Source organism: Acanthochromis polyacanthus, chromosome 2 (assembly GCF_021347895.1).
Source record: "Acanthochromis polyacanthus isolate Apoly-LR-REF ecotype Palm Island chromosome 2, KAUST_Apoly_ChrSc, whole genome shotgun sequence".
Lineage (NCBI taxonomy): Eukaryota > Metazoa > Chordata > Actinopteri > Pomacentridae > Acanthochromis > Acanthochromis polyacanthus.
Window position 1 is genome coordinate 16,194,412 of NC_067114.1, and position 12,547 is coordinate 16,206,958.

The 12,547-nt window shown below is 45.5% G+C and overlaps 1 protein-coding gene across 1 annotated transcript; it reads left to right on the top strand.

Moving 5' to 3' along the window:
- Positions 1–3,332: 3,332 nt before the first annotated feature.
- On the top strand, positions 3,333–11,931 carry dld (deltaD). The gene is made up of 12 exons (XM_022193545.2): positions 3,333–3,866; positions 4,026–4,328; positions 5,081–5,141; positions 5,952–6,209; positions 7,691–7,751; positions 7,887–8,017; positions 8,136–8,305; positions 8,406–8,622; positions 8,733–8,906; positions 9,000–9,726; positions 9,890–10,145; positions 10,258–11,931. The coding sequence occupies exons 1-12, from the start codon at positions 3,813–3,815 to the stop codon at positions 10,261–10,263; spliced, it is 2,418 nt and encodes an 805-aa protein (XP_022049237.1). The 5' UTR covers positions 3,333–3,812; the 3' UTR covers positions 10,264–11,931.
- Positions 11,932–12,547: the final 616 nt, after the last annotated feature.

The window sequence follows — 12,547 nt, forward strand, 5'->3', positions numbered from 1 at the left end:
GGAAGAAGAGGAGGAGGAGGAGGCTCGGGATGGCAGAGAGAAGGGAGAAGAGGAAAAATGAGAAATGGAAGGATGGTTAGATAAAGACAGAGGTGAGGGGAACCATTTGGTAGTTGCTCCATGTTTTGGTGTTTGGTGAGCAGATGGCCGGGGCTCGAGGAGGGGGCGTGTCTTGTCCTCGCGACCCTTCACAAATCACACGGTTCTCCCCCGAGGGGCTCGCGACTCGCCGTTCAATAGGAATCAATGGGAATTACTCCGCGAGAGAAAGGGATGAATGGGCGGCGGGGCGCGAGACCTCTTCCTTTGTTGTTACCCTGCGTGTCACAGAGCTGCTGGTCCACACACACACACACACACACACACACACACACACACGCACTGGCCAACACGCGCGCACACGCACTTACGCACACACACACACGGAAGCACTTCAGTTAAACAATCGACCTCCAGTTAAACCATTTCTTAACCCGATGGGTGCGCGCGCGCGCGCGCGTACACACACACACACACACACACACACAGTGGGATCAGAGGGGAGGAGTTTCTACTTTCTGCTGTTTCCTTTAAGACACAATCAGAGAATCTCGTTTTAGGGGAAAACGTCTTGGTGCTGGTGAGTGAGGATGGGGGAGAGGAGGAGAGTCACTCTGCATCCCATCATGCCTCTCAGTCACGCTTTGGTGGCGTAATCGGGAAATGTGTGCCACGTCATGGTGATGAATGACTGATAGTATATTGGCCTAATACAGAGAGGGAGAGAAAGACCTCTGAAAGTCGGGATGAGTGTAAATAAAAGGCTTTGGGAGAAGAGATTTTACGCCACGCCACGTCGGGGCATTGCATTCTATTTATAAGGGGGCTGAAATCAACTGGTTAAATGAAATGAGCAGGCTGGAGCCGCGTCCTGCAGCTAAACATACACACTGGTATCTGGGAAGACGGTGGCAGGCAGGGATAATAGTGTTAAAGCTTAAGGTTAAAGGCCTTTCAATCAGCCTCGAGGGGTGTAAAGAGCACATCAAGGACACGCAACCACATTAGACACAGGCAGCTATACACTGACCCAGAGGGAATAACCAAGCAGGGTCATCAAGGCTTCTTCATTTTTATGCGCTGATGTGGGACTGCAGCTCTGGATGTGTTGACATGGCAGGCTCAGAGTTGTCCATATGCTGGTTTGTGGAGTGTGAATGAAGGCCTTATTTGTGGACACCAAAACAGTGATGCTATGCAGAGGGAACAGCTTCAGTGAGAGCTGTTAATTAAGACCCCCCCCCCCCCCCTTCTTCTTCCTCCTCCTCCTCCTCCTCCCTCTGCTCATATGTGTAAACATCAAAAGTGGTGTTGCACTCTGATGCAGCAGAGACACGTGTTCTTCTCTGGACTCCGCTGCTCCAACACATTAATAAAGAAATGATTCAGAAAGGAGGCCCTCTCTGGATCTGTGCATTGTTGAGGTTGAGTTGATTGACAAGTGTGGCACCAAAACCCAATTAACTGCTCTGTCCAATCAGCAGCTCTCTTCCCAGGCTTTCATTTCCTTTTTTATGAACCATCAGGTCATACAATCACACATGAATCAACCCTGTACAGATGTATTATACATCCTTTAAGCTCCACACTTCCACAGGAGTTTGATTTATTATTGAATCCTTTCTTAAACTTAATGAATCACATCACAAGGTTGTTTGATTGATGGCATACTAAGATCTTCAGTTACCACACAGCTGAAGATAAGCTCGTATTAACATCATGCCAACAAGTGTGGCTTCTTCCCCACATTTTTCTGCAGATATACACACATATGCAAATTAGACAGTGAGTCCATGTGGGGAGTTGGTGTCATGTTGCCATCCTAGCAGACAGACACTTTCAGTCTTGTTGCTGGAGTCTGTAATGTTTAATCTCATGTGGTTGCATGTAATATATGACATTTCATTATCAAACATATTGTAAGACTACTGTTTATGCACCCTTCCATGCTTTCCCTCAGTCTCTCTCCCTCTCTCTCTCTCTGGTGTTGTATTATTGTGGGAGAGCAGGTGCTGCCGACCCAATTACCATACAGCTGAAAGCACAAAGAAAAAAAAACTTTACTCCCTCTATGACTCCCCTCCTCCCCCTCCTCCTGCTCCTCACAAAGTCCCTTAATGACAGCCACGCGAGTGACACACCACCAAGTCTTTTTTACTGCCTCTACCAAAGAGCCAGTAAGGGGAAATACACAGGCATGCGGTGAAAACAGGGTTTTAGGTGTGCTGGCCTGTAGCCAGTGTGCGTAATTTGGTGCGTCTTTACGCACTTTTTATCTCAGAGAATATTTTGCTTTCGAGCCCCAAAAATTGATCTCTATCCGATTACAGTTATACAAAATTTGTAATTTAAGACTGTGAATAGAAAGATGGACATTAGAGAGTAGTATATAGGAATTCGGTAGGAAAAAACGATAACAAAGATCGTGGTATTTTTCGGAAAAGGGTGATAGAGTGTCATATAGTGCGCCTAACAGTGACATTATCACAAAACTCGCATTGATCAAACAAATCCTATCTGACATTTTTATTTCCCATTAAATCGGCCGAACAGGGTGCCAACAAGACAGTTACTGTAGCACAGAAAACAGCCGCTGTTTATAAGGTGAGTGCGCACGTGGATAGCTATGTCTTCAGGCGGAGAAATAAAGATAAGGTAATAGGAGCAGAAGTACTTGTTTTGGGGGGCTGTGAACATGTGAAAACCACGGCAGGGGTATCACCATAGGAATGTGGTGGAGCAGATGGTCGTTGTAGCGCAGTTGGGACGGGCTGGCTGGCCGGCTGGCCAAGCAAGGAGCGGGGCCAACCAGGGCTTTACCATAACCCCAAATATGAGAAGCCACCGTCAGACTGGCTGCTGCGTATATAAATCTCCTGATGGAGCAGTGGAGGATTTCGTGCAGAGGTTAAAGAATTTGTCGGAATGTAAATGGGTCCTGTGTGTGTGTGTGTGTGTGTGTGTGTGTGTGTGTGTGTGTGTGTGTGTGTGTGTGTGTGTGTGTGTGTGTGTGTGTGTGTGAGTGTGATGTGGAGGAGGGAGGCATCAGGGGGGGAAACAAGGGGTTGTTGCACATTTAACAGCTCACTAGCCATTTGGTCTGTCCCTTTGAGAGACAGAGAGGAGGGGGGCGGGTTTAGAAAAAGTTGTGTGCACCCCCTCTCCTCCTCCTCCTCCTCCCCCTCCTCTTTCTTTGTGATGGCCCCGGGGCGGACTTGTGGTGGTGGCGGAGGGAGGGGAAGAAGAGGAGCAGAGGGGCTCATTTGCATCTTATTACCCTTCGCCTGCTGGCCCGGTATAAAACCCTGCGCAGGGCAGAAGAGACATCAGACATTACGCACTGTTACAGCAGGAGAAGCAGAGAGAGACGGAGACTCGTTTTCTGTGTTCAAGATCAGCATATGATGAGCAATCAAGTGGAAAAACAAACAAGGCCATCGAAAGCTGCGTCCACACCGACTGATTGGAATTAACTCTTACATTTCATCGGGAATTTCATTCACGCTTCTACAAGGGGATCCTTCTGCTGAGGATTACTTTACACTGAAGTTTTTTTCTGTCAAAAACTCACGCCTCTTATGGGAAAATAGAGAGGCAAGACAGACGCACCAAAGGAGAAAATAAAGTTTCACTTCATCTTCTCTCCTGTGCGTAAAAACACTCACCTTGACTGTGACATCGCGGAAAGCTTTTAACACTTTCTCCATGATTGTTTGAGTCTGGGTGCACGGACCTGTGGAGCTTTCACTGCTTGTTGAGGGGCTGTCAATACAATGGGACGCCTGTGTCTGCTCCTGGTTGTCAGTCTGTCCATGCTCACCTGCCAGGTAGGTCCGTAAGGGCGTAAATAGTGCGTCTTTACGCACGCTGTTTGTTTGCATATATTTCACAGTAACATTTTAAATGCACACTTTATATTGATTGATATATACATATTTCCAATACCACACCTGCCTCAGTCTTACTGGGTTGATTTTGGTTCGTAGGTTCTGTGCTCTGGAGTGTTTGAGCTGAAGCTGCAGGAGTTTCTCAACAAGAAGGGGATCCAGGGGAACGCCAACTGCTGCCCGGGAGGCTCCACTCATCAGCAGGGCCACCAGCAGTGCGAGTGCAAGACTTTCTTTCGGGTCTGTCTGAAGCATTATCAGGCCAACGTCTCCCCAGAGCCTCCATGCACCTACGGCTGGGCTGTGACTCCCGTCCTGGGATCCAACTCCTTCCAGGTGCCGGAGACCAACGCGGAGAGCTTCACCAACCCAATCCGATTTACCTTCGGCTTCACATGGCCAGTGAGTACTTATCTTATGAGGATTATTAGTTATCAGAATGTATTAATGACACCCTCAGATTTAAAGATAACTTCAACTGCATTTTTTTTTTCACATTTCTTGGCATTTTGCCTCCAAGGACGCCAACTTTCCTGGAGGATCCATGTAGATTATTTAATGTGCATTTATTTATTTGATAGTTTATTGATGTGATAATTGTTACATACTACATTTTTAGGGAGTAGGTAATGAAAACCATGAGCAGACTGTGAAATTATTCCAGTGGGACGTATTAGCTTTGAAGAGTGTAAAACGCAACAGATGCTCCCAAACTCAACACTTGTGAGGGTCTTTGTCAGCAGTGTGTGAGAGGGGCTATTGTAGTATTTCTGAGCTCTTTGGTAGGATAAAATGGGGAGGGGAGGAGGGTGTGTGTGAGAGAGAGAGAAGAAGAGAAGGAGGAGGGGGTGTTTCACCAAACGCTTCTCTCCTCCGACCAACCGTGGTGGGAAATTTAACATCCTCTGAGTTGGCACATCATTGGCAGCGCAGCGTGAAATTCCGCCTCGTTTGGTTTTACGGCAGTGTCAGAGTGTGATAGTGGCAGGGGTGTGAAAAAGGAGCAGGTAGCAGGCCTTATTAGGCCGCTAATCAACACGGGAATTGGGCTGTGAAGTTTATTGGGAGGCCTCCTGATGGCCCTCTGCTGCCCTGCGGAGGGAGAGAGGCCTCCAGGCCAAGCAGCTGTTGACTCTCTCTCTGTCTCTCCTCAGGGGACGTTTTCACTGATCATTGAAGCTCTGCACACTGACTCCCTGGACGACCTGGCAACAGGTGGGTGACAGCCAGAGAAGGCAGCACTGTAACTCAAAGACAGAGCAGAAGGCTGATGATGGCCTTGTTTTCCTTGGTGTGGCCTGTTTTTCACTTAGTGCTCAGCCATTAGTGATGAACTGGACACACCAAGTTTGATTAATGTCTGCTGTCGTTTTTCTCTGTGACATTTTGGTGGCCATGTATGAATTACTACACACTGATCTACTTTTAAGATAATGTTTAATTGTTACAACAGTTAGTTCTGTTGCCTTCAACAGAAAAAAGAGCCAATATTTCATCATGTATATGACGGAAAATGACACTCAACAGCCACATTCAGGTACTTTTTGTAGATTTATTTGTGCCTCATGATAATAAGAATCTCATTTCTAATACATTGTCAAACATTTGGCCCTGTGGTGAGGTTTACTGCTGTCATCTTTATGTTTTACTCTTATCACTAATTGAATGTGTATATGGTGGAGGGTAACATGAAGGAAAACCAGGTGGACTCCACATTTTGATTTGTGAAATCTGGCTCTGTTTATAAAAGAGGTCACAGAAGAATTGTTTTCATTTTGACAACAGGATCCACCACTTTGAACCATTAAAAATCATTTATTTTTGACCATACGGCAACCTCATATTTAAAAACACAAACATGTAACTGACATGTAATAAACAAAAGGAATGTAACTGATGACTTACAGCCATCACAAGATCATTTAAACTTTGTGTGCACCAGCAGAGCATCATGCAGTTGAATAATCACTCGAACATTACCAACATATGATTCATAACAAGCTACCTGATTTTTTACTTTTACAGACAACCCAGAGCGTCTGATCAGCAGGATCACCACTCAGCGTCACCTCACGGTGGGAGAAGAGTGGTCCAAAGACATGCAGACATCAGGCAGGACGGAGCTGCGCTACTCTTATCGCTTCCTGTGTGATGAACACTATTATGGCGATGGCTGCTCCGTCTTCTGCCGACCCAGAGATGATGCTTTTGGACACTTCACCTGTGGCGAGCGTGGAGAGATTATATGCAACTCTGGCTGGAAGGGACAGTACTGCACAGAACGTAAGTGGGTTTGCTTATTAGTCCAATAGTCACTACCATTCAGTCAGTATGGAGCAGCATGAGGAACAGCCATAAATATGAGTTTAAAAGAACAAGCACTTGTTCACCTCAGTGCAGGAGTTAATATTTAAATCTACTGGCAGCTGCTGGTGGGATAGATAAGCTGTAGGAGCAGCACGGTCATCAGTTTTTAAGTGCTATTTTTTTTACACAAGCTCAATATTAATGCAATAATAATAATACTCCAAGTTTACATTAGTTTGGGCTTAGCTTGAAATCACTACCATCTTGAAAAATAGTTTTATATATCTCCAAATAAAGAGTTTGAAAGTTATGGATTTCTATACAGTTTGTAAAACTCCCTCTCAAAGTTCATTTCCCCAACAGTCATTTGCCTCGCTTTATTGTTTAGGGACTTTTTCCACCTCATAATATGGGGCCCGTGTGCAACAGGCGTCAGTTAGTTATCCCATAGCACCAGAGGCCTCCATTCTAATGAGCCGCAGTGGCTCCTCAGTAATTCACACGCCGCGTGCCTTCCATTAGACCACTGGGGCCTCCTCGCCCCAAACCTCCTCCCCGATTGGCCAAGTGGGGGTCCTGTATTGTTGTGGCCCGAGCTGGTGATTGGCCGAGTGGGGCTGTGTATTGTTGTGGTGAGAGGAGACAATGGAGCAGCTGTCTGGTGGTTAGCTCCACACAGACCAGCTGGCCCTGGGGGGGGGGGGGGGGGGGGGGGGGGGGGGAATAGGAGGAGGAGGAGGGGAGTGAGGAGAGACAGGAGAAGAGAGGAAGAAGAGAGGAGGAGAAGTGAGGGGATAGGTGGATGGAGGAGTAAGGGAGGAGAGGAGGATCAGGGGGAGGAGGGAGATGGAAGAAGAGGAGGAAAGGGGCCAAGGGTGAGAAAAGGGACTTCTGACCCACAGTCAAGGGGAGAAAGGAGGCTTTGTGTGGGACGCTTTTGTGTTGGAGAGCAACCATGTTAAAAGAGAGGGCTTGTTGGCTGGTTCCCCTGTTTGGTGACCAAAACTGCCATAGCTCCCTTTATGGCTGCTGAAGCTGGAAGGTGACATTTACAGCAACTTTTTGTGGCACTGAAGACATCAGCACTTGTAAGTCTGAGGTCAGGAATGACCTGATTTACCTCCAGACCTTACTCTTTGCCACTTTGGCAGCTGCGTTTGGTTCAGAGAAGCTACCAAACATGGTCAATTCAGGCTCTACGACCGGTAGAAAGTAGAAAGAGAGAATAAAAGAGACTGTAGACAGACTGACAGCTGGTCAGGTACACATTTAGGGTAAACAGACGCGACACCAGACAGGCAGAAAGACCCACAGCAGATAAGAATGCTGGGCACCAACCAGACACACAGGCAAGCAGGCAGCAGTTTGAAAAGGCTCTCAGTGAATGGGAGATTGATGGAGAGCAAACATTCCCATTTCCCATGATTCACCTGGCACTATTTGTTTCCTGTCTGCAGCAATCTGCCTCCCTGGATGTGATGAAGAACATGGCTTCTGTGATAAACCAGGAGAGTGCAAGTAAGTTTAATAAACTGCTTAGATGGATCTGTAGTTTTCATAGATAAATATAAGAATCAATCATCCAGTGGTTAACTAGTCACAATGCATCTTGTTTCTGTTATTAACAGTATTAAATGAATGTGTTCCCTCCAGGTGTCGTGTGGGCTTCAGTGGACGTTACTGTGATGACTGCATTCGTTACCCGGGCTGCCTCCATGGTACCTGCCAACAACCTTGGCAATGCAACTGCCAGGAGGGTTGGGGTGGGCTCTTCTGTAACCAGGGTGAGTTTAGTGACAGATTTACTCTGTAGTTGTGCCTCCCATAGGATGCAGTCAGCGTTGTCTGCTTCATATATTAACTGGATTGTTCATTAATGTTGACTGTTGTTGGTGTTTATAGATCTGAACTACTGTACACACCACAAACCCTGCGCTAATGGAGCCACCTGCACCAACACTGGTCAGGGCAGCTACACTTGTTCCTGCCTGCCTGGATACACAGGAGCCAGCTGTGAGATCCAGGTCAATGAATGTTCTGGAAATCCTTGTCGCAATGGAGGCAGCTGCACTGTGAGTATCACTTTAGAGGAGGAGAGGTGGCGTGTAAACAAAAGCATGCATGGAAAGAAGCCTATGTGTGTAACCACTGTTTACATTATTTCCAATATAGGACAATGACAGTGGCTATAAGTGCACCTGTCCACCTGGTTTCTATGGCAACAACTGCGAGTTAAGTGCCAATACCTGTGCAGATGGGCCTTGCTTCAACAGTGGCCGTTGTGTTGACAACCCTGAAGGTGGCTACTTCTGCCAGTGCCCGATGGGATATGCCGGCTTCAACTGTGAGAAGAAAATCGACCACTGCTCCTCCAACCCGTGTCTAAATGGTACGTTGTCGTCTGTGTTTGCATGTTTACCTACACCTACAATTACATCTAAACCTAGAGTTAAAATATCTGGAGACTAATCCTTGTTCTTTATCCAAATCCCTCTGAAGGTGCAGAATGTGTGGATCTGGTGAACTCCTATCTCTGTCAGTGTCCTGAAGGGTTTTCAGGTCCTAACTGTGAGGACAGCATCAGCATCTCTGGAGACTGTTTGTCCTTCCCCTGTCAGAACGGTGGAACGTGTCAGGAGGGAGTCAATGGCTACACCTGCACCTGCCCTCCAGGTATGACCGCACTCGACTGATTCTTCTGTGTTTCTATTTGTGTTTTATGTAATTTTGTATCAGACTCTCAAACTCTGTCTCAATCTGTTTCAGGTTATACAGGTAAAAACTGCAGCTCTCCCATCTCCCGCTGCCATCACAATCCCTGCCACAATGGGGCTACTTGCCATGAGCGTGGCAGTCGCTATGTGTGCGCCTGTGTGCCCGGCTACGGCGGTCACAACTGCCAGTTCCTCTTACCAGATATTCCCAGGGGCCAGCCAGTTGTGGACGGACCAGATCGGCGATATTCCCCAGAAACTGCAAATGCTGAGGACAAGGAGGATGACGACAGCGGATTTCCTTGGACGGCTGTATGTGCCGGTGTCTTCCTTGTTCTTGTGATCCTGATCGGCTGCTCAGTGCTGGTGGTCTACGTTCGGGTCAAACTGCAGGAGCGACACAGTCACCATGGTGACAGTGTCCACAGTGACAGCCGTGAGACCATGAACAACCTGACAACCACCAACAACTGCCTTCGCAGTGACAAAGAACTGGGTCCTATGATGACAACGTCAATTAAAAACACCAACAAGAAGGCAGATTATCATTCAGACCTTGCCGGGTCACTGGGTGGTTTGAGTGGAATCAGTGGCCTCAACGGATCAGAGAAGAATGGCTTTAAAACTCGCTACCCCAGCGTGGAGTACAACCTGGTCCATGAGCTCCGGCCTGAGGAGCTGTCACTGTGTAAAGAAGAGGACCATGATGAGCCAGAGGCCAAATGTGAAATGCTAGATGAGTCTGACTCAGAGGAAACATACAGAAAGAGACGCAACAGGTACACAGATGTCAAAATATGTACTTACATAGTTACACTGCTTTAAAATGGTGCATGCCTTAAACTAAGCTGCTTGAAGAGCCTGTATTTCCCTAAATAGAGTGGAGCATGTGTTGTGTGAATGACAGTATTTGTGACCCTGTTTGTGTTCTTTATTCCACAGTGGTACATCAGAAAAGAAAGCAGCAGCAGAGTCACCAAGCTGCAGCGAAGCAAAATATCAGTCCTCCACTGATTTGAACTGTCATGCTGCGAGCGATCTCAAATACCAGTCGACTGGTGATGTCAAATTCCAGTCAAGCAGTGATGTGGAATACAACAGTCCCAGTGACAGCCGGTACCAGTGTACCACCGACACCAAATACCAGTCCGTCTACGTCATATCGGACCAGAAGGATGAATGTATCATCGCAACAGAGGTGAGGACACAAAAATGGAATTATGTGCCCAAAAAGTTCACCAAATAATTGAACTTCTACCAATGTTTGTGTGAAAACAAACTTGTAAAAATTGTAAAAATCTGTATTACAGGTATGATACCAGTCAAGACCGGACCAGACCAGGTTCTCTGGTTGATGGCGGTCCAGTCACACCAGCCCTGAGCAGTAGAGCTCAACTTGTCTCCAGGAGGTTTTACTCCTGCTGTTTGCTGCTGTTCCCTGGGATTTACCAGAGGACTTTGAGCCAAGGCGCTGATGAGCCAGCGCAGTCTGTACTGACTTGGCAAGGACTAAGTACACTCAGTACTACGGGTGAATTCTGGATATTTTTGACCTTCGATGGATGTAGGTCTAAGGCTGACTCAGTGCGATGGATGAAGCGCCAGAAGACAGTACCGGCACTCGTACAGACTTTGTACAGACACAGGCTGCTGGAGAACTGATGAAGAGCTTGTTTACTGCTCGAACCAGGATGAACTCTTCTCCCCTGATTGACTTGGATGTTGACCGATGATATTGTAGTACCGTGGCGTACTGATTGAATGAACAATGTAGTACCTTTGGAGTACTGAGAACTTTTGAAGTACCGTTGTAGTACTTGTTATGTGCTGTGGTTTTACAATGCAGTGTAAAATCTGATATGGATGTTGAGTAGTTCATGTTCTGCGCTGTGCTGCAGAGTGGAGGGTGAAGCTGGAGCAACATTAGAAGTCCCAGTGCTGCTGTGCTCACTCCTAAGAATTCATTCTATAAATCTTAATCGGAGCTTTCCTCACAACACAAAGAAAGAAAAATAAACAGTGGGACCTCTGCTGCAGCTGAGCATCTTTAACTCTGCAGCACTGCCAGAGAAAGTGTTGGCTGAGCTGGTTCTCAGCAGAAAATAGAGAACTGAAGACTCCAGTAGTGACTGCAGATCGATCCAACATGGATTCTGTTGGGCCATACTGGCCTCTGACCCCTGAAGGTTGTGATACACAGGGCAACGTTTGGGTAGGGCAACTTAGGAAACACTTTCAGCATTAGAGAACAATTGAGGTGAAACAAATCAAGCAAAAAATGTGACGTTTAATTCCTCTGTGATTTCTGTTGTTGAACTTAATCTGCTGCATATCCATTTACAGAAAAGTTTCCTGGAATCAGTGTAATTAAGGTCGCATCAATCTTGCAGCTACTCAACACTGACAGTTTGGCCTTTTTTCCCCCGACCTCTAATGATGCTGTTATTGTTCCAAGTAGGCCGAGTTATAAAGGACTAGTCTTAACTGCCAAGACCTCATTGCACTATGGAGGTGTGTGTGTGCATGCGTGTGTGTGTGAGTGTGTGTACAGAAGAGGTAATGCCTGTGTATGGTGTCAATGTATGCACTGCCCACTGCCACTCCCCTCACTCCCAGTTCTTCCACTATTAGCCAAGTCAAGGACACCGTCAACCCGCCTGCCGCTGGTTAGGATCATTGGTTTTTTATTTTATTTGTTATCTAAAGAAAGATGTATTCTTTTAATTTAATTATGTAATTATTTGTGCTCCATTTGGTCGTGATGTTTTTTTTTTTGTTAAACCTGTTATAATTTAAGTTGGATTGTTTTTATTTGGCAGATAATGTATGTATGTATGTATGTATGCATGTATGTGTTAGGCACTTGAGACCACTGTGACTGTGTTGTATTTAAGAGAAAAGTCGTATGTACAGAGCCTGTCATTTTTATTACTGGAAAAAAAAACACGCAATATTTTTCCAAAATAAAAGAGGAATGAAATATAGCACAACTGGTCTTGAATGATTTTATTTTTATTCATGCTTGTTTTTTCGCATTTAACTCTCGTGTTGCCCTGCGGGTGAAAACTGATCCGTTTTAAAGTTTGAAAATGTGGGGGAAAAGTACATTTTCACAGTGAAACTTCCGATGTCCACATTTTCAACATTTGTGGGAAATCTTTGAACATTTTTTGGTGGAAAAAAAGAAATGTTACGAATGTTTCTTAAGAATATTCACAAAAAAATCAACCAAAATCCAGCAAATTTCATTGGACATTGGTTGATTTTTTTTTATGAATGTTCTTAAAGAAAATATTAGAAGTTTTACTGATATATATGTAATCACTTTAGATATTTTTGGAATTTTTATGGAAGACTTTTGCTAATTCTTTTGAAAATATTTACAAGAATTTTCTTGTTAAATTTGCTTTTGTTTTTTTAAAAAAATTAAACTTCTAAGGGAAACTTTCAAGGAATTATTGGAATTTTCTTCTTGATGGTTTTGCAAATTTTCAGAAATTTGGGGATTTTTTTTGCTGAATTTTTGGATTTTTTTTCAGACAAGGAAACAAGATTTTTTGATGCCCGAAAAATGAAGACAACAGGAGGGTTAGAGAAGGA